Here is a 21,939-nt window from a genome sequence, read left to right as displayed (position 1 = left end):
GTAAGTACAGGGCTTCGTTTTATTTCCCGACAATTTATATTCTGATTTTATACATGTCTCAACTCAGCAGAGAGAAAAAAACAACAACAAAGCAACAAAGAATTAATCGAAACTAAAAGAACATTTTAAACCAATAGAGATGCACACATACGCGTCAAATACACAGATCCTGTTTCTGGTCAAAGGCAACTGACTCTTGCTGCAGACTGTTGTGTCTTTATGTGTTAGAGGAAACTTGTGTATGTGAGTGTGTGTGTGTACACTGACAGTCCGCCAGTTAGGCTATTAACAACTGCAAAAGTGGATGTCACACCTGTCATTTTCCATCAGCCAGTGCTTGTTTCCGAATCCGTCAAGGTGAGACGTGGTGAAAAGAAAAGTTCCCATGAAGTTTCCTGGTTTTACTGTGACGAGTGTGTATAAGACGAAGGTGTCCGTGAACATCCGTATATCCGTCAACGTGTCCATGTGTCCGTTAATCAGTGAGTGTCTATCAGTGCCTCCGTCTCCACATCTCAGTCTCTTGTCTTTAGTTGGATTTGGACCAGATCTTCCCACTGCCACGCAGCCTAAGTGGGAAAAATACCAGTGAGAAACACAGCGTTGGTATTTTGTTTGGGATTTATCAAAATACTGTAATGACATGTTTACTTTCCACTCGCACAACTAAACAAGCATGTTACTGATGCAACCACGGTGCAACAGTGTCTTTGTGTTAAAAAATCTAATGTCAGTATTTAGTATCTTTGCATTGAAATTGATCTCAGTGGATTTTCTATTTCTGCAAATTAAAAAGAATTTCAGCAAAGAACCTTTTTCTAATAATAACCGCTGCACTATCAGCCCAACCCTTTAAATAGCTTTATAAAGAAATGGTGTCAAAACTCATTTTTAATTCGGGGATTGAGGTTAAGCTATCATTAATTTGGATTTCAAAACATTAAGTGGATCTTCATTTGAATGAAGTGCAGTGCTGAGTGATGAAAATTATATGGTTCTACGCTTCATCAAAATGTGACAGGCAGCCAGAAAATAATCACTGCTTTCTGTTCGCCGGCAACAAACATAAACACCAGACAAGCAAAACATCTTGTCTGATCACTGGAGGGGGGAACGGTTCTTTCAGAAGGAGAGCACGTGGGGCATTTGTGTATCCAGTGACATTTTACAATCCAGGACAGATGTGAAATTAGCCAACGGTAATTGGGCCGGATGGAAGCAGAACTGGAAGAGAGTCGCTGATAGCAGGGTTAGAACACTGGTGCAAAACACTGATGTGCATGTGATAATAAAGCTTCTTCATGCAGACACACGTTCTCACACACGCACACACCACTTACACCGGCAGCTGGCTTTTTAATGTTTATTGAAAAAATAGAAACATAGCGGTTCTGTGTTGAATTAACTTTGCTCTCTACAAGAACATTGGACTAATGGCTTTCATTTAGTGTTTGAAGTAGAGTCTTTATAGTGCTCTGTTTATAACTAGGTAAATTCGTATTTATAAAGCACCTTTCAAAAACCGCGGTAACAAAGTGTTTCACAGAACAAAAGGAGAAGCAGCAATAAAAGAATCTTAATGGAAAAAACCTCCACATGCAGCCTTTTTTGTTCCAATTTTGTGACTTGCAGGAATAAATAGCATTTCTTGCTTGAAAAACCCTCAACTTGATTTAACAGTGCAACAACAATTCTGAATAAAACATTTCAGCAAATTATTCTACATGGCCAAACATATTTTATGTGTTCAATTTCTGAAACGTTTGGCCAGGCTTTATGAATGCAATTTCTATGCAAACTCTTTGTGGTCCCTTTTGTTTAAAAGCCAGAACACCCAGAGAACTTTATTCATGTCGACAACATTCGGCTGCCTGTGAGTAGCCCCGTACGTCCACACAGTCAGCACAAAAAGGTGACGTGACATTACTCACCCTTTCACCTTTGAACTTTTTTTGCCTGGTTGTCGGGGTTCCTGAGAGGAGGCGGGGTCTCGTGGCTCTGCGGGTTGGTCTGCGTCCTGATTGGAGGCAGCTCCGGCGGGGGCGGGACCTGACGACGGAGAGGCGGCGCTGGCCTTTAACGTTTTCTGTAGGTTTGACACCTAAGGGGAAAGTGAAGACAGATTAAAAATTAAAAATTCAAGAGAAGGGCAAGTGAAAGGACGGGTTTTCAGGTCTGTCGTAAAACAATAGTAAGGTTTGAGGGTAAACTCATACATAAGCATGTTTATACTTTAAAGTTAGAGGTATGAACACTCTGCTGTATGAGTTTACCCTCAAACAAAACTCAAAAAATGAAATATGCAGTCAGGAGGAAACTAAAATACCACAAGCAGCTAGAAGCACCAAAGCAGAGATGCTGAAGAGGGAAGAGTCACATTTACTGGATTTTCTGGGGGGGAAAGAGTGAGAGAAGTGAGGACTGATGAGATGAGGGACTAACCTCTGTTTCCACTTGGACTTTGACTTTCAACTGGCTCTCTCTGTATTGGTTTGCCCTCGAGACCTGCTCCTCAATACCACACAGCACTGCCTCACACCCTGTGCACCTGAGAGAGAGAAGAAAGGCGTGGAGGAAGGGAAGAAAGCAGAGTGCGAGTTTGACAAACTAATAATTGAGCCACAGATAATCTAAAGTGTGTGCACGGACAAACAGAGGTGATACTGACCATTCCTGCAGCGTGTTGACTATGTTTGGGAGCTCGTTGGGACCAAGGTCACGACCCACGCTGCAGTCTACCTCTACCTGCTGGTTCCTCTGGTCCAGTTTGCCCTGGATGATGTCACAGTAAACGGCGTCGATCAGCAGGTCCTCTAGCTCCCGCACATTCTTCAGCTCGAGCTGCTGGAGGAGCAGTGAGTACGGCAGGCACTGAGGGAAAAAAGACATGAGAAACTTTACGTATCTTCCTCTTTTCTTTTCTTTTTATTTTTAAAAACAAGGTATACAGGCAGATAATTTGATTCCACTTTAACGGTTTGATGGAAAATGACAATAAAATGTTACAGTGAAATTGCCTATTTGTCTAAATGTCACAGCCAGAGGAAGATGAAAGGAGAGTTTTGAATTTAACTATCCTCCACTGGGCAATTAGAGAGTTCAAGCCTATATTCGGGGAAAGCATGTGACATATTAAAGGAGAAAAACAGGGGCAGGAGTGAAAGGAGCAGTGGTAGTAGAAAGTGAGATTAAGTTTGAAGGGGAAAAAAAAGGGACAGAGCTGGTGAGAATAATGAATCAATTATTTATCAGGAGCAGAGAAAGAAAAGGGCATAAGGAGATGTGCAGTATGGTTAGAAGCTGGGAATGAGAGATGCCTTAATAAAGGAACATTTAATACTTTATCACTCACACAGAGGGAGGGATAAGAAATCTAATGACGAGCAGTATTGGCTGTGCTGGTAACTCTGGTGAGAAACTTGAGATTGAAAGGCTTGTCTTTTGTGTAATTCTAATTTAGCTGATACAAAAACATCTAGGAGCCTAAAATGACAGCCAACCACACATTAACTTTTTTGAAAAATTTGGTTAACATGCCATATTAAAAGCCAAACTGTTAACACATCATTCATAAATTGCTTTTTTTTTCTAAGGATGCACCAATTGTGAAATTCTCAGCAGATACTGATGTTTAAAGTAACAATTGAAAACATTGTTTTTTTTGTCGTTGGTGTTTATTTTGTTATTCACTCCCTCTTTTGTGCCAGGAAAACAAACAAATCTTTATTATAAAAAAAGAACTGAACTGTTTTTAAGTCATTCAGCCCTCCATTATACTTTATCTGACTGAGCAGTTCAATCATACACATTTATGAAACAACCTTTAATATAACCTTTATAACCTTTCTATTATAAACATCCTTTTAAAAATGACTGCTTCACAAGCCTTTTTACTATGACATGTCATAATTCACTCTCTAAAGCCCTTTACCGCTGCACAAAAAATTCACTAACAGCTGCTAACATCTGTCTTTTGCCTCTGATGGGATAGGTTATAATCAGCATCCACTCCTGGATCAAATGGCTCTGCAGTAGTCACGTGTATTTATCAGCTCTGGCTCCAACTGGCTTCACTCAGCAGTGATAGAGATACGACACCATGCCAGACAAGATTATGTCTGAACACATCATGATAATGTTTTAATTTACCTTCACCCAACATGCATGTTTACTACATAAAGCTTGAACTCATCATAATGTTTTAACCTTTGCAAAACTGATGTAACACAACAGAAAAACATCGGCCACTGCCATCAATAATTGTCAGCTTATTTGCTGATGGTAGTCCACAAGGCTGAACATGGGTATCCGCCCATAAACTGATGCATCTCGACTGTTCTTTTTTATTTTTGAGACAAATAAAACATTACACAGTTCATCTGCACCTTTCTGCACTTTTTCAAAAACCGCAAAGAGAAAAGAAAGAACCAGTACCTTGAGGTTGGATGCCAGGCTGATGATGGACAGGTGGCGGAGTTTGTTTCTCTGCGCTGGGGTCAACTCTGGAAGAGAGGCTGCTCTCTCTACAGCAGCAGACAAGAACATGAAATGAAAAAGAGACAAAATGGGGAAAATATACCAGGGCAGTGTGTAAGTGTCACTTTACTGAGGGGTCAAATAGTCACACATAATCGAGGCACTTCTTATTACTTTGAAGTGCAATGTTACACAGGGACACGCGGGTGAGTGGTGAGCTCTTTAAGCAGCCAGAGAACAGAGTCTGGAGGAAGTCGATCTCCAGTGACTGTCTCCGGCTGCCATGCTCCCCTGGTGACAGGACTCACACCCGCCGAGACAGCAGCTCTGACAGCTCCTCTAAGGGGTCCACTACACAGCTCTATGAAAGTAAATGTGCTCCCTGTCGGTGTGACTCAAAAGGGAAGGGAACAATAAAGTAGGCTACATTCTTTTTCCAGGCTATTGGTTGATGTTCAGCATAAAATTAGACATAATTAACATTCCACTTCTTGTTGAAACTTCACATTACACAAACGGCAAATTAAGTCACAAAAGATTAGTTTATTGTCCATTTGTGCTGCTGCTGCTGCTGCAACAAAGACAATCATCAGCCAATCAGAACGCTTAATGAAAAGTTACCCACACAGATAAAAGCGTTTCAGTAACTTTGTCGGTGAATAACCTGCCTGCAGTGTCTCAGGTGAGGGTGTTAAGGTGCCTGCCCTGCAGCAAAGAAATACAGCTCATAATAAAAGAGTTGCAGGGGCGCCCTATTACTTATTTACACTGTGCTGCCACTGCAATACCTTTGTAGTCGCAGTAGGTTCCATAGGCAAAGAGGTTGAGGAGCTGGTACATTGGTGCATGAGGGCCATTCTCCAGCTGTGGTGTAGAGGGAAGATGAGGGGAAAGAAAAAAAAATGATGTGGCAGAACACAGAAGTAATGAGACTCTCTACACAAGAACTGTACAACTGCATTTTATCTTTGCACATCTCTGAGGAGAGGTCTTGCTGAGACTGGGAGAAAGAGTAAAGGAGAGGGACCACAGGAAGGTCTGACTAATTAAATTTAATCATACTTGGATTAAACTGAGAGGAGTTACATTAACACCTTGCATCAAAATCTGTCTCGACTGGCCCCATCTGATCAGATTTCAGATCCCTGTTCCACCAGTCAAACAACAGAGAAATCACTCCAATAATGTTTCCTTATGCCCGAATCAAAGCCATCAGCTGGTGTCTGTCCCCTCTTTTGCCAGACTTTCATCTAACAATGTAACTGCACTACTGTATGGCTTCTTATCCCCCTACCTATTACACTAAACACCAGGAGGGAGGGGTCCTACTAAATTTAGCAAAAATTACCACCTAGAGTGCAAAATTTTGTGCCACCACAATTTTTCCACTGCGATGTGAATGAGCCCAATTGCAGTTCATTTGCAGTTCATAAATGATAATAAAAATTGACGAAAATGTCTGGAAATCAGTGACGAGCAAAAGAAAATGTTCTCTGCTGCAGAGCCACAAATAATGTTTGAGAAGATGACACTTTTAGAAATGCAAGCGTTTATTCATCCCCCAAGAGGAACACTGTATGTGAAGAAATATTATAAATAGCCAATGTTATCAGCCTAACTAAAGATCAGTAATAGTATGAGTTGAGAAAATCAATGAGGAGGATTTTTGACTTTAAAACTCCACTGACTAACTACATCACTGCAGTAAATGAATAACTGACTGGACCTGGGATGAGCTATTAAAGGTCAGGAAAAAGACATATTAAAGCAGAAAACCACTGAGGGACACTGAGTGGTAAAGCTTTGATTTGAAGCAATAGCCCCTTTTGCAAGGCAGAAATTTTGTGCTGTTATTCCACCTCACCAATCTGTATAAAACATATAATCATAGAATGGGGGAAACAGAGTTGTCTTGCTTTTAAGCAGGCAACAGAGATAGTAATAGCACCAAATCGCTATCTGTGGAGAACTGACAGCCGGCAGGACAAGATGGGTGCATTGCTTTGACGGCATGTTATGTGTGCGACCCACCTCGGGGAGATTTAAAAAGCAGTTAGCAGCTAACTCAAAGATGAAGAACAGCAGATGCAAATGTCCATGGGGGGGGCGGGGGGTACAAGATCAGCCGCAATATAACCGGGAGAGTAAATGTCTGTTATTACCATATTATGTCATTGTTACTGTTTAGAAACACTGCTGACATGTATGTTATGTCTCACTAGTGGCCGACGCTGTTGTGTACACATCATGCCACTTTTTTCTTAGATGCTAGCAAGGACACTTTAACATAAGTTTCATTATGTCTGTGAAAGCATTTGAATTTTGCATTGGTGCCAGACTTTGATGCAAGTTCCACTATGGCCCATTGTCCATTATATCTCTGCTTTTTCAGCTTCAACTGAAAAATGCTTCCACAAAAAAAAACCACACACATTAAGTCATATCTTTTATAGGCGCCTTGGATGTCGGCATGCTATCTAAAATAACACAGTGGGGCTGCATTATGCCAGTGGTTTTTTGTTCTGTATAAAAAAAAGCACAGGCAGCATCAAGAACAGATTTTGTGGCAGCCTTATCGCATGATCTTAGTGTAAAACTGGTTTAAGTTGTCTGCATGCATTCTCCAGCAGTGTTGCTTTGTCTTAGCGTGGTCCTTTAGTAAATTTTAAAATATATATCTACAATTCTACTGTTTTACTGTATAAAACGAACACAAGTCCTTGGTAAATATCCCTCCTGGTGTGACTTTCTCTTCATCCTCTCCAGGGCTTTCTTTACAGAATGGAACAATAGTGCTGCACAGTCCTACCCTAATTTAACTGCAGCATTTCACCTCCAAAATAGGGTGTCAACTACGTATTCTCATTCAAGTTTGACGTACAACACATGCATGATGCTGGTGATGTACTTTTTGAAACTGATAGCAGCATCATGCCCAGAAACTCTATATATAGATGTGTTGATTGGGAGCTGAGTCGTGACTTTGATTACATCATTGATGCCCAAACGTATAGGCTACACATTTCCACATGCATACATGACGAATGTGGTTCAGTGTGACTGGGGAATACACTTGAGTGTGTTGATACTGCATTAAGAATGTGGTCACATGCATCACCGACCCCTCTGAATGTGACAGTACACCTGTGAGATTTACTGTCTAGTTGTGATTAAGATGGATTTTTTTCATGCCAGGTCTGAAAAGGTCCCGAGACACAAAGGGTGAGGAAGATGGATTGTGAGGGAGTGTGTTTACCTCTCTGACATTAGGCAGCTCCAGGATGTCAGAGAAGACGTAGAGGCCTGGGGTCTCCAGCAGGGAGCTGACAGCCTGGGCCAGTGCTGAGCCTGACAGAGACAGGAGCTGCTCCACCTCCATCTGATGCCAGGGGTCACAGGAGACAAAAAGGTTAGCAGGTTAGACAAAAGTATTACGGAGAGACACATAAGAGCACCAGAGTTCTGTGGAAAGTAGAAAATCAAGGAAATTACATCTCTGTTGCCGCCCTGGTTGTGCCATCTGAAGAAAGGCATCGCGGGACAGCATGTCACAATCTTTCATAAATACTAAACAATAAAAAAAACCACTATCAATGAACCCTAAGCCTCCACAGGATGTTTGTGTCTTTGTCGTTCCCCTCTAAATAATAGTCCAGCCACTTGTGGCCCGTTCAAAGGACATAGAATAGAATGAACAATACTCCCTTTTCATTTAAGGTCTAACAGCCAAGTGCTCTTGACCGAAGCCCTTAACCCTCAAATTACCTGGAGAGCTACTTGGATAGTGGAAGAGTAGCTGCACTAGGTAGCACTGATGCGGGCAACAAATGTAATGAATGCGAAGCACGGCATGTATATTCATCAAAACCCATTCCCTGCATAGAGAAACGATGCAAATGCACTTTGGGCTGAGGGCAACACCAGAATAATTACTTAAATAGGAGCAGAGATCTGCCTGCGTCTCGAGCAGGTATTTAGTTTACATAAAGTAAATCCTGAAAAAGCAACAACAAAAAACCAGGACCATTTCCTGATTGTGCCCAACTCTGGCTTTGTAATCAACAAGCTTTAGAGTACAAATTACCCAAATACAAAAAATAGCCTGGACAGGATGTCAGTCTGATTCTACTTGTGTGTTCTTCCCAATTCAGAAGTGTCTTAACTGACAATTATCCAACGCGAGGAGCTGTCCTGTTGACTTTGAAGTGATATTTTAAGATATCTTAATCCCAGTAGACACATCTTGGGACACAAAGGAAGCTCAGTCTTACAGATACATGGTAAAATTATTGCAGTTGCATCAGACTGGTTTTATTACCTGAGGCCATTCAAAAGCAAAACAGAGTCTGGATACCAACTGCTGAACTAAGACTAGTCTGACTGTCTCTTATTTATTACCATCAGTGCTGAGGCTGCTGATATAATTTGAATCATACTAAATCGGATAAATCTACATGCACGCATGCACATGTTCCATATGCTGTCCCACTGGACCACCATCAAAAAGGTATAAAGACGACATTCTCAGGCAAGCGGAACAGATGAGCAGGCATGTGTTGCAGCCAAACACATTAACCTACACCATTTCAGAAACAGTACCTCTATTAATTTCATGAATTTTCAAAAGTCAAATGAAGCTGGATTGCCTCCATCTGTGTATATCTATTGAATTTTAAAGGAGGACAGAACTGGCTGCATATCAGTGAGAGATGGCTGGAGGAATATGTGGACCTGCTTAATATGCAGGATGCAGCTGTTCAGATCTCAGTATCTTGGTGACCTCTGAGATTTCAAAATAAAAACAAATAAACTCGAAGAAAATATTAACATTACTAAAAGATAACTAATAATAATTTCAAGAATCCCCAAGTGCAAAGGGACACATAGTTACTCTGTGTGAAAAATTGTTTTGTCATGCGGTAATGAGCTTAGATAATTACTACATTGTTGCTGCTAAACACGCTTCTCAGTTCATTCAGCCTGTTATTGTCATCAATGTTTAACTGCGTATCATGCCAATATTATGTCAACAAAATAATTTGTATAAAAAAATGCCACTATGGTACCTTCTGTTCTCTTTGTATGGTACAACTGGCACCACATTCCTTATTCAAAACATTCAGCATTTATTAATATTTTGCCATTATTATTGCTTTATTGTTATTTGTACTGTTACGATAAGATTTAGATTAAAAATAGAGTGAGAGAATACATCTGAATAAAACATTTAATAAAATAATAAAAGGGTACAAAGATAGAGGGAAAACAATTTAAAAATGAATTCAGTAGCTCTAAGCTTCCACTGTTGTACAGTACATCATACCCCAAATTCACCAAAGTAGCACTTACTTCAACAGACTCTCAGCTCTAATAAGAGGTGGTTCATCTATCTTTCCCATAATCCTCTTCAACCAAAATGGACCTTAAATAGCTCTGAAGATCACTGAAAACCTCTCAGACTTGAGATTTTAATGGAATGAAGCGCGATACGTTGAATTATTTTAATGATGAATTTAGATGTGTCTCAACAGATATGCAGACAGATATGTGCTGTTTTGCTAATGAGCAAGTCCACTTAGGATGATCAGATCATTAACAGAATTATAACTCATATTCTCTCCATACAAGCAAGAGAGAGGACCCTAATCAACCTGCAGTCTGCAGTGGATCAGTCATTACAAACTCATGCTGTACAGCCAAACATTGTTTATGCCCACAAAACATTATTAAAATTCAAGTGAGGATCTCAGACATTCAAAAAAATGTCACTCTGGACTTTGGGGAAAATGAGACACAACACATCTAGAATATTTCTAGTGGATGGAATGATGCAACCAAAAACACGGAGTCTTGAATTTCAACATTTCCCTCAGTGTCAACACTATATAGCTTCAATGAAGAGTTGAAACAAGGCGATACAGAATATACAGTAAATGATATTGTGGGACAATCTGGGGCACAATGACTTGAATGACCTTGAAGCTACTTTAGGGAAAACAAAATGGTAAAACTGTATCTTGAGGGATTAACTGCTTGTGGGCAGTGGTGATAAGATTATTGCAATGTTCCAGCCAAGTGAAAGCACTGTTACTGTAAAGACAGAAAAGCCAAAAAATGCAGTGGAGCAGGAGAAAGGGTAAAGCTCCTGGAAAATGTTCTCAGAGTGTAAGTCAGTGTTACTTATTTCTTTATGATTTTCGAAAGGAGCACATGGCTGTATGATAAACAGTTTGTGTTTGTTATGGCATAAAATACTGTGAGTTCAAAGTATATTCTTGTGTACTATAAGTGTTAAAAGTAGCCATGTATTAGGACTACAAACAAACAATTATAATCATTACTAATTCATGAGTAACTTATCTTTTAAATTATTTGATACAGTGCATAAGTAGTCAATTAGAAATGCTCTCACAACTTTACCGTAGGTCAAGGTGATGTCATCAAAATTGCTTGTTTGATCAATTTAACAGTCTAAAACCCAAATAAATTAAATTCAAACTTCTTTTAAGCCCAGAAAAACAGCAATCACTCTGATAATCAGGAAAAAAAAATAGTTATCATTTTAGCTTTGTAGATGATTTCAGCAATGAATTGCTCAACAAAACTGTTGTTGAGTAACTTCTACTAATCGATTGTTTAAATAATCCACTAATCATTCCAGCACTAACGTAATGGATATTACACAACAAGATACACAAAGTAAGTGTACTCTCTTCTTCCCTCAGTTGCCTGACTGGGAGTTTAAAGTCAAAGGCTCTGATTATGTAAAATTGTTGTTGCTGCCAATAGGGTGTCAACATCATTTCTACTTTCTAATGTCTGTGACTACAGATGTGGTGAAGTAAACGTGCTGAAAGACAGAAAAACACACAAAAAACCTACACATTTTCAGTAACATACACGTGTTTACACATACGTCACGACCATCCTTACAGGGAGACTGTGATGCTACTTTGAAGTCTTACACAGTAAAAGACTTGTGTTAGTAACGTTACCTATAACACCGGCTGACAGACACACTTTACTGTTTCTTACATATTAAAATGATCAAAACCAAAAGGACGGTGGAGACGTAAGTATTTGAGCGAAGCTTGCTCAACCTTACCCCCTGCCCTAGTATTAGCATTAGCTGCACCGCTAACGTTAAATTAACCGGCTAACATCAAAATCACTGACCTTATCTGTCAACACACATTGATGCAATTGGCAGAAGAAGTGCTTAACGAATAAAATACATAATTTCATGTACAAAGTTGTTTTTAGATGAAGTGTTCTCATTAAAATGTGTGTTAATTATTATACGAGCTCAATGTGTCATGCTAGCTCGGCTGCTAACGGCTAATCAACCGTCAGGCTTCACTTATCCGTTGACGTTAGGCCTCAGTTCATTTTAAGCCTTTCTGGGGATTTAAATCACACAACTACACTGCGCAAATAACTGAGAGACAAAATACGCACGTAAATATCTCTGTAAATGCGTTAAAATACGGCTACGTGTGCTCAAATTTACCTTGTTGTGTTGGTTTCTAGCAGATAGCCTCCCTCTCGATTGTTCAGTTCCGCTGTCAGCACACGTACAACAACAAAGCAACGTAAGCGCTGATTGGACGGTGAACCGGGGTGGGTGGGACAAGTGCAGCTGTCAATCAGCAGATGTATCAGCGGATCAGAGGGAACAGCGTCATCTAGCGGTGATCTGATTTAAACCATGTGGAACAGTCGAGATCAATATCGGCTGTTCCGCAGAGGTTGACTAACTTCAGGTCAAGAGTCCCAAGATCAATCTGAGGGGTCGCAAAAAGGGTAAAAGCCTTGACTGCATTGACTCTGTCTAGTTATTGTCTGGTCTATAATACTTTAATCCTTCAGATTAAACAATCCAAGAGTGTTTATTTGGATTTGAGTTGTCAGTAGGCTGCATGGACATGTGTATGCCAGGCACTGTAAAAACAAAAAGGTAAACACAAGACTGAATATAGTAAAAAGAAAATTTTATTGACATAAACATCTCAAACACATAAAGCAGTGCATAAAAGCAACAGTAATCCTGAAAAGAAAACAACCCAAAAAATAAAGTTTACAGTGTTAACTGTAAAATATTTTGCAGGTCAGTTTTAAGATGTGAATTGGCACAAATCTCTGCTGAAGATGAACATCGAAGACAGACAACAATCATGCCCAAAGGTCTAAGAGACAGTAGACAGTGTTCGTGGCATTCAGTTTTGCAATATGAAGACCTTTTTCTAATGTCAGACCTGAATGGCCTGACATTCAAATAAAGTCATTGGGAAATATCTCACAAGTACATTCAATAATTGACTCATTAATTGACAATGGACACACTCCCAAAAATGTTATGTGATGTCCTTGTCCTTTAGATTTGCTTGACAACAAGTGTACAGTATTGCAGTTTCCTCAACACAGTGTACAGATTTTCACCAACTATACCTTCTAAAAAAAATATGGTGCGAATAACCCCAAACATGCAATCAAACATTTTAGATTGGGCTTTTTCACAACCTTGTTAGGTTTCCAGACTTCCCAGTTGTGCAGTATCTTCAGTGTGAGGATTCAGTTGAGCTGAATGGCATCCATCTGGCAGATCCGTTTATAAATGTGATTACAAGGAACATCAAACCATGTCTTTGCGTGGCTGTCTAAGGTGGCGCAGTCCTCTCCATGTACCCCTCCTGACTGGTGGTTATTTGGCTCTGAGCTCCACTGATCCCAGTAACTGTGACAGAGGGAGAGAGGAGGAATCAGAGATAGATTGGATATAAGCTAATACCAACAACAATTCGGACACGAGAAAAACAGGCTCACCTCACCCAAGCCTTTGATTCATTGGTTACATTTTTGAACTTATCTCAGGTTTTGATTGCTGTGTGTCTGTCTTTCATTTGATGGTGCAATTGTAGCTTTATTTATACCATATTTATGATTTTTTTTGTTATTGTGCTTTTGATGGTATAGGTGCTCCCTGGACAGTTTATTCAGTGTCATCAAAATTTAAAATGAATGCAGGATAGCAGTTTTAATATAAACATAAACAAATACATGATTAATGCTTTAGATATTAAAATCAGATGGTACTTGTGTTGCAGTGTTGTGTTGTCCACCCATCTCCAGTCTCCTTCAGTCTCTATATCAGACAAGCCGATCCAGAAGTGGTAATCGAATCCGCCGATTTTCTTGGCTTCTTTTTCCAGAGCGTCCTGAAGTTAAACACACACACGCACGCACAAACACAAAGGTTGGTAAATCATTGATTTACTCTTGCCCTTGTCCCAAACCCTAAATCCTTAACCCAAACCAGATTTTAAAGGTCTAGTAGTGTGTAGGGTTCAGAGGCATCTGGTGATGAGGTTGCAAAACTTTTCCCATGTGCCAAGAGTTGGAGTTCTCAACAACCAAACTGACCTCATGTGAGCTGAAACCTGAACCTGGCCAGTCCAAGATCATCACACAAAATACTGAGCCTGGCTGCTCTCTCTCCTTAGTCAATCATTCATTCATTCATTTCCGTAACCACTCATCCTCTTGAGGGTTGTCTGGGGGGGGGGCACAGTGGGGACTCAGTGGAAAAAGGACCTGCTCCATATGTAGATATAAACTGCTCATTCGAAGGTCACAAAAAAACAACAATACTCAGTTTCAAGTGATTCTAAACTAATTAAAACATAGTAATGAATATCATATTTAATTTCCACCAGTGGATGCCCCTAAATCCTGCACACTAGACCTTTAAACTAAACCCTTAGATCAAGACTTAATCTTTAACAGTCCTTTATAGAAACACAATACAATAACAATACAAACACTCAAAACACACACACACTTTCTCATTGTGGTATTATACTGGTGAGGATCTTCATTTACAGCAACCGAAACACACATCTTTAACACTCTGAAGTGCTGCTGTGTAATTTCCCTAACCCTAACATTAAAATTTAAGGCATATTTACATTCTTAAATCTGTATTTGGTGACTTTCCGTCATAAAATAACTTATCATACTTGTTGAAAGTGTCACTTTATTGTCACTCCCTTGTCTGCTCTACTGCTTTGTTACATCTCACAGCAGATATTTTGGCTTGTCATAGCAAGAAAAGTGTTAACAATAACATCAATAATGGCTCCGCTCTATTCAAGTGTTCCAGTAAGTCATGGTAGTCATGTTTTTTGATTATGTGTGTAGTTTAATTGTAGCTTGGATTCTCTCTCTTTTGTTTTTTATTTATTTTTGATTTTTTTGGAAGAAATTTGGACATGTCACGGTAGGAAGCGCACGAGTGTAAATGATGGAATTAATGACGGGTGAATTCCATGTGGCTGCTTCAATTTCAGGGTCCTGGTATTGTGCATGCTGGCTCACTGTCACACTGTTATTATGGCTTACTGGGATGCTAAAATAAAGCAGAGCCATCGTTAATGTTATTAGTAACAGCTGTGCTTTTCCTGCCATGACAAGGTGAAATGTCTGCTGTGAAAAAGGACCTTAACTTCTAACCTTAAACTATCCTTATGCAAAAATAAAGAGCAGAGAAGTGACCTTGCCTTGTGAAGATGTCTTTGTGTTTCCCATCTTTACACACGCACAAACACACACACACACACACACACACACAGTAACTGACCCAATTAAGGGGAACGAGGAACACCTGTGCCGGTCAGCAGGGCTCTGCAGACAAAGTGTTCATTTCTGTCTGTGGAGTTTGCTGATACAGTGAGTTGTGATCACTTCACACACTCACCACGCTTACACACACACACTCACATGTTGTTCCATGGTGTGCAGTATGGTAAGATGGCTGCCCATCTCTGCGCAGCTATCTCTGCTCTGAAGCCAGTCCAGCTTGTTACTGCTGAAGAAGTAGCACTGATCCCCGACCTGAATCCATTGTTCAGGACACGCCCTGCACTGCTTCACTGGTAATGAGAGAGAGGGCAAGATAAAAAGGAATGAGGGTTAACAGTAAATCAAAGACAGCCGGAAATGAAGATCGTGTACTCGTTTGATCTACATCCTGCCACCTGTCTTTGAACAGCTCTGTCCCAGAGCGGTGTAGTCCTCACACAGCTGGATGTAACGTTTCTGCACCGAGTTCAGTTTAAAACCCAGAGATGAGGAATCCAGGGGGGCACCTGGCACCGGCCTGCCAATCACTGAGAAGAAAGATAGATAGAGACATTACATCTTTGATCTGATGATGGTGATAGATAAAAAGTTAAGGGATAACCAAAGTTTCTACAGTTCATCCTCTGGGGAACATGAACATCTGTACAAAATTTTATGCCAATCCATCCTGTGAGTGTTGAGATATTTCAGTCTGGACCTGCATCACCACCCAGAAAAGCACAACTATAATCTAATGTAATTTTCATACTGTTGTGTTTTCTAATCCACCACTAACTTCTCCATCCTCCAACATATGATGCTCCTCTGTACAGTCTGTGAATCTCTCAGGTTTTATTGCTGCTGTTGCTGAAATAATTGAGTTTATATGAGCTCCCTTGCGGCTGTGAAAAAAAATGATCATTTACAATATGAACTTTCTCTGGTTTCATTGCCAGTTATTTTTCCACATTTGTGTTTCCTCTGTTTACTCCCCTTTGCCAATTAAAAAAACATATCCCCGATGCTTTCTAAGAAGAGTAATTGATGTAATACAAGTCATTAATACAGATAATATGTACATGTGTATGTGGCTTTCATTGAAAGGTACTGTCACAGACACAGACGGCATCTCAGAATGAGTTTGAGACTTGACGAAGTGGTCAGGTTCAGAGGAATTAAAGATCAAGCTACTTACTGTCTTTTCGTTTTATCTTAATTAACTGTAAGCAGAAAGTTTTGTTGTGGTTAGTGAATCGCATCAGAGTTAGCATGTATTACAGACATGAGCAGTTCTTGATAAAACTAATGACATGTTAACATTTAGTGGGAAGCCTGCTGATGTAAAAACACAGGTGCAGGTGCTGCACTGAGGTTCACACAAGGTGTCCCACACATACTTAGATACCACAAAAACCATCATGTCACACCCCTGCTGTGAACTGTATCTTTGTGAAATCAGATGTTAAAATGTGCTGCATTTTTTATACAGCAAATGCAGGGGGGCACCTCCATTTACCCCCAAAAATATCTGCCAACACACCAGATGTTGTAGTGGTTAATGAAGAGTCCAAAAATGTGCTTGATTTAGAGGTAGTCCGCACCTTTGCCTCTAACTTAAAGAGGACCTTTATGATCAAGGTCATTAAATGCCAACCACTCCTAAATATCTCAAATGAGTTAAAGTTGGAAACTACTTGTTTTAAAATTTGGCAGCCTCAGACACATTCACAGGTTGGTCTTAAGAGGACTTCAACATCTTAGCATGCCAAAAAAATCAGGCTAAACATCTTGCAAATTACTACCATCACTGGCAGCAGCCATGCATGGCAAAGACATTGTTACTTGTATCCCTGACAACTGAGTAGCCTACTATGTTTTCTGTTGTGGAAACTTATGTCACTCGTACATGATTTAAATGTATTCCACTGCAAGTTCATTATTTGAGTCCTTGCATTGATTCTTTTTATGTGGACATAAATAAATTGTTAAAATGTTTTGGATGTCCAAAAAGAGGTGTGGCTGGCTGCTGAGTCTCTCTGAGTCAGGAAGACAATTATTGATCCCAGCTCAAGATGTATGTTGCTGTCTTTAGTACGGTAACTGTCTTGTAGTGTTGAATTATTGAAGTTGGCTTAGGTTTAACAATGTGGATTTGTTTTCAGTGTTTTGTGTTTATTCATATTTATACATTTAAGTGTAAGTGTTGACAATGCTCTAACAACAACAATCATTTCTGGGTGGAAGACTGGTCACTGATGGGAACTGTGGAGATATGTGAAATCGGCACACTTGTTTATTTCTGTTGTCATTTTTCGGCTGTAACTGTAAAGTTTAAAGATACATAGTTAAACATGGTGGTCCGACCAATTTGACGTTTCTGCTGTGCTTATTTCACAAACTGTGTTGCTTTGTGTCTCTCATTAACCAAACCTACCAGTATGCAGGCTGCAGCAAAACATGTTTTAGCCACGAAAGAAAAAAACAAGAACCTAAAAGGAACCACATACCAAACAAATCAATATCAATTTAAGTGTGCGCTATAATTAGAATGTTTTCTTCGCTTTATCTTACACACCAACCAATCAAGGTGACGGTAGACCAGCAACTGTATTTGTCAATAGAGTCTCTTGGCTTTAAGATAATGGAGTGCCCCAAGGTTGAGCTCTAAAACCCAGACATGAGTTAACATTTTCTCTTGTCTCAAAGTCAATGTTTTTTTTTTAAATGGGTTTTTACAAGCTTTAGGGACTTTGAAGCTTTTGGAACATCATCATGGCCACCACGACTTTACAGCTGTGCTTTTGGGGCAATGCGAGGTCATGGCACCGTGGTGTAGTTCGTATACAGCCTAACATTAGCTTTTTACCTCTGGCAATTCCATTTACATTAAAAATTCATGAAAGAGTGTGTCAGTATCATAAACATTTGTTTGCCAAAGAGCTTATTTTCTGCAATAGTCCAAAATCCAATCTAAAATCCCACTGATTTTTGATGAAGGAACCAGGGTGACGCTAACTTCCACGTCAGCATACAGAAAGACGTCTTCCCAGGAGCACTCTGTGGCTTCTGTTCTGCATCAGACAGGGCTGTTTGATGGCAAGGTAAACTAACCAACTGAGGCAGCTTCTGCTCAGCGCCTTTTCATTTAATGTACGTGACACGGGTTAACTACCTTGAAGTTATTGTAAGCAAACAGTGTGATTTGGCCTATGTTGTTAAATTTTAAGTTCCAATGTGCCTTTGCAGTAAAAAAAAGGACGGTCTTTAATGTCGTTGACCATCATTTTTATGTATGGGCGTCTTTGCCTGGCGCCCCTTAGAGTCTAGGATCACCACTGAGCAAATGTGTGTTACTGTGCAGCTAATGTATCATTAGAGCAAATAAAGAGCCCACCTAACTAAACAGAAAACATTTACATTACCGCCTTACCTGACCCATGGTAGTGATATTTAACTGCTGGGAATATTAGCCAATTTATCATGATAAAGTATATTATGTGTGCTTCTATGCCATATTCATAAAGTAAGCCTCTATTGAGAGTCTTGCAATATGTTACAGATCCAGTTGTCATAGAAAGTGTTAGATGTTTCTTTTTATTTCCTTCTCTTGTTGCAAGTCATCATTTTCAGATACTAAAATTGTACTCAAAAGCCTCTCTGTGTGTGTCTATGGCTGTGACTGTGTGTGTGTGTGAGTGTGTGTGTGCCATGGTGGTGGTAATAGATCAGGCTCGTACATCCCCAGTGGTGTTTGTTTTAAATGAGAGAGTGTCCTCACAAGCACATTATCAGGCAGAGCTGCCAGAGCCTGTTGGCCCTGCAGGAGAAATATTTCACAATTATGGACTTTTGTGCTTTTTCTATTACATGACCCTCACCGGACTGGAGAGAGCGCTTTATCTTTTTTATTGCCAATTATAGGTGTCCAAAAGCGCACTGAGCTGAAATAAAGAGAGAATAATCAGCGAGAGTGAGACTCACAGGCAGAGAGACAGACAGACAGGCAGATATACATACTCAGGCTGGAGGGCAGGAAGAACAGGAGGTTGTTTATACTTACAGAGCACAGTGAGTGCTATGTTGGCACAGATGGAGGCCAAGAAGCCAATAAGCAATAGGAGAGCAGTCCGACTCCTCAAACAGTGAACGCCCTGCTTCAGTCCCTGGGAGCCTGATTAGACACAAAACAGTCCGCAGCATGGAAGCTGTCAATTCACCATTTTTTAATCCTCTGGTGCAGCTGTGTTAAGTGCAGAACATTGTGGAGCAGAGCCATTTGACCGGAATTTATCTTCATAACATTTACAATTCCCAAAAGATAACACTGAACGTCTGCTGGAAAGTTAGGTCAAGTCTCTTGCTGCCGAATATGCACACAGACACAAAAATGCATGTGCTCTGTATTCATGTAGAGAGATTCAGTTGTAGCAAAGTATTCACATCCCCCACTTGGGTAAAAGCAGCAATACCACAGTTGTAAAAACACTCAATTACAAGAATAGAAATATAATCAGCAAAATGTGCTTTCATTATCAAAAGTAAAAGCTCTCATAAGGCAGCAAATTACCTTTATTGCTAATGCATTCACATATATGCAGTATTATAATGTTATAGTAGGTAGAGACGATTTACTATTTCACAGTCTTGATAGTTTGATTTATTATGGTGCATCATATGTTATAAAATGATATGTTTTGCGTGTAAAATCTCAAACTGTAAAGTAAATAAAACTGTCAAAAATTGAAGGGAAGTGGAAATGCCATAAGGCCACTCAAATTAAGTAAAACTACCTCAAAGTTACACCTCAGAACAGAATCTGAGTAACTGTTGTCATACAGTAGATAAACCACCCGATGTAGAATATGAAATAAATGGAACCGGCTCCAATGCACCAAGCTACAACATTAAAGGGACAGTTCACCCCCCCCAAAACCCCAAACCGTAACGCAGAAATACATATTTTTTTCTCTTACTTGTAGTGCTGTTTATCAGTCTAGATTGTTTTGGTGTGAGTCACTGAGTGTTGGAGATATCGGCCCTAGAGATGTCTGCCTTCTCTCCAATATAATGGAACTAGATGGCACTCAGCTTGTGGTGCTCAGAGCGCCAAAAAATACATTTGAAAAACTCAACAGCAATGTCTCTTTCCAGAAATCATAACCCGGTTACTCAAGATAATCCATAGACCTTGTTGTGAGCAGTTTCATGTAGGAACTATTTTCTCTCTACTGGACTACACCTGCCAACCACATCACTTCATCCTCCTCAGCTGAGCTGTAATGTTAGCTAGCTAAGTGGTGCTATAGCTCGCAGTAGATGCATGCTTTCTTCTGCGCAATGGTAGTTGGTGGGTGTAGTTCCGTGGAAAGAAAATAGTTCCTACTTAAAACTGCTCACAACAAGGTCTGTGGATTATCTTGAGTAACCAGGTCATGCTTTCTGGAAAGAGACATTGCTGTTGAGTTTATCAAATGTATTTTTTGGCGCTCTGAGCACCACAAGCCGAGTGCCATCTAGTTCCATTATATTGGAGAGAAGGCAGACATCTCTAGGGCCGATATCTCCAACACTCTGTGACTCACACCAAAACAATCTTGCATGATAAAAAGATAGAAGGAAGAGTATGTATTTCTGATTTTGGGGTGAACTGTCCCTTTAAAATACAGCTTCCATGTGTATATGTATTCCGTGTATAGTAAGAACTTTTAAACGTTAGGCACATTTTGCTGATACCTGAGTAATACATACACAGTAGGCAACATTTACTGGAGTAAAGTAGTCTGCTACTTTTACTTAAGTAAAGAATCTGAATATTTCTTTCACTGATGTATATAATGGAGTCCAATAAAGTATAATATCTCCCTCTGAAATGTAGTGAGGCAGAGGTTGCATCACAAAGAGGAAAAGTAAACACTGTCACTGAGTACAGAGCTAAGTGTATGTGTACTCTATGTTGCACCACTGGCTCTTACACACAAGGATTTTCTCAGTATCTTTGTCACATATTTAATCTTAAAATACCGTTGCTGTGCTCGTGAATGAGACTGTTCCCTCCTGTTGGCTCCTCTGTGAACTCCTGCAGGCCGGTGTAGTTGTCTCTATCCATGGCTGCGATGCCCTTGTTAACACTCTGTCTCTCTCTCCACTGTACCTCCTCTGGTCCCTGAAGGCGTCAGTATCTTCTCTCCCAAGCAGCAATATTTCTCGTTGAAATTAAATTTGTCCCTGCTGGTTGATTTATCGAGGTACGTCCACCCTGCCCGCAACACTGCTGCAGTGCTGTGACAAATGTGCTCAGTTTAACTGTCCTGTACCTACAACTAAATAATTCCACCGTTCTGTTAAGTGTTTTCTGGAAAAGAGGAAAGTCTGTTAATCCAAAACAGGATGTTCTTTCCTCACTTTGTTTGCTCTGTGTGCTGTATTTCTGCCTGTTGCTGTGGTCTTGCACTGTCAGCTTGCCCTGTATTGCATAATCCAGTAGTTTCTTCACTCCCGAGCTCTGCTTGGAAAGGAGCACTGATCCTGGATCTGACAGATGTGTGATAGATGACTCTGCACGTTTTGTGGGCGTCTGAGTCAGAAGAGAAAGTTTTTTTTTTTAAATAGCTGAAGAAAAACAGTGTGTGCCTTCAATTTCCTGACATTAATTTGAAAAAAGTAAAATTGGACCTGCGACAAGGTCATGACAGGAAAGCAGCTGGGAGCTGTGTGTGTGTGTGTGTGTGTGTGTGTGTGTGTGTGTGTGTGTGTGTGTGTGTGTGTGTGTGTTGCAAAGAAAGCAAGGCCAAGCTGTGAATCATGGAGAAAGTACACAAATTCATAACAATTTGTGAGGATGGTGCA

At 40.1% G+C, this 21,939-nt stretch overlaps 2 protein-coding genes across 2 annotated transcripts; both read right to left on the bottom strand.

Annotated features, from left to right (window-relative positions):
- Nucleotides 1-12,058, bottom strand: cops7a (COP9 constitutive photomorphogenic homolog subunit 7A). The gene is made up of 8 exons (XM_049583709.1): nt 11,987-12,058; nt 7,733-7,855; nt 5,265-5,340; nt 4,435-4,523; nt 2,669-2,871; nt 2,443-2,548; nt 1,932-2,101; nt 1-569 (listed from the first exon to the last, which is right to left on the bottom strand). The coding sequence occupies exons 2-8, from the start codon at nt 7,853-7,855 to the stop codon at nt 530-532; spliced, it is 807 nt and encodes a 268-aa protein (XP_049439666.1). The 5' UTR covers nt 11,987-12,058; the 3' UTR covers nt 1-529.
- Nucleotides 12,059-12,450: 392 nt separating this feature from the next.
- LOC125893160 (C-type lectin domain family 4 member E-like) lies at nt 12,451-21,618 on the bottom strand. The gene is made up of 6 exons (XM_049583710.1): nt 21,115-21,618; nt 19,154-19,264; nt 15,510-15,641; nt 15,253-15,404; nt 13,570-13,691; nt 12,451-13,210 (listed from the first exon to the last, which is right to left on the bottom strand). Exons 1-6 carry the CDS (start codon nt 21,197-21,199, stop codon nt 13,048-13,050), a joined length of 765 nt encoding a protein of 254 aa, XP_049439667.1. The 5' UTR covers nt 21,200-21,618; the 3' UTR covers nt 12,451-13,047.
- Nucleotides 21,619-21,939: the final 321 nt, after the last annotated feature.

This window comes from Epinephelus fuscoguttatus, linkage group LG8 (assembly GCF_011397635.1).
Source record: "Epinephelus fuscoguttatus linkage group LG8, E.fuscoguttatus.final_Chr_v1".
Taxonomy (NCBI): domain Eukaryota; kingdom Metazoa; phylum Chordata; class Actinopteri; order Perciformes; family Serranidae; genus Epinephelus; species Epinephelus fuscoguttatus.
This window is presented reverse-complemented; position numbering and strand designations above follow the sequence as displayed.

Coding starts and splice junctions, on each gene's coding strand:
- cops7a (XM_049583709.1), bottom strand. CDS start 7,855: ATGGAGGTGGAGCAGCTCCTGTCTCTGTCAGGCTCAGCACTGGCCCAG. Junction 5,341..7,732: donor AGCTGCCTAATGTCAGAGAG/GTAAACACACTC, acceptor TCTACACCACAG/CTGGAGAATGGCCCTCATGC. Junction 2,872..4,434: donor GCCTGGCATCCAACCTCAAG/GTACTGGTTCTT, acceptor TTTTTCCCTCAG/TGCCTGCCGTACTCACTGCT.
- LOC125893160 (XM_049583710.1), bottom strand. CDS start 21,199: ATGGATAGAGACAACTACACCGGCCTGCAGGAGTTCACAGAGGAGCCA. Junction 15,642..19,153: donor CATAGCACTCACTGTGCTCT/GTAAGTATAAAC, acceptor CTTTCTTCTCAG/TGATTGGCAGGCCGGTGCCA. Junction 13,692..15,252: donor TGCACACCATGGAACAACAT/GTGAGTGTGTGT, acceptor GTTTAACTTCAG/GACGCTCTGGAAAAAGAAGC.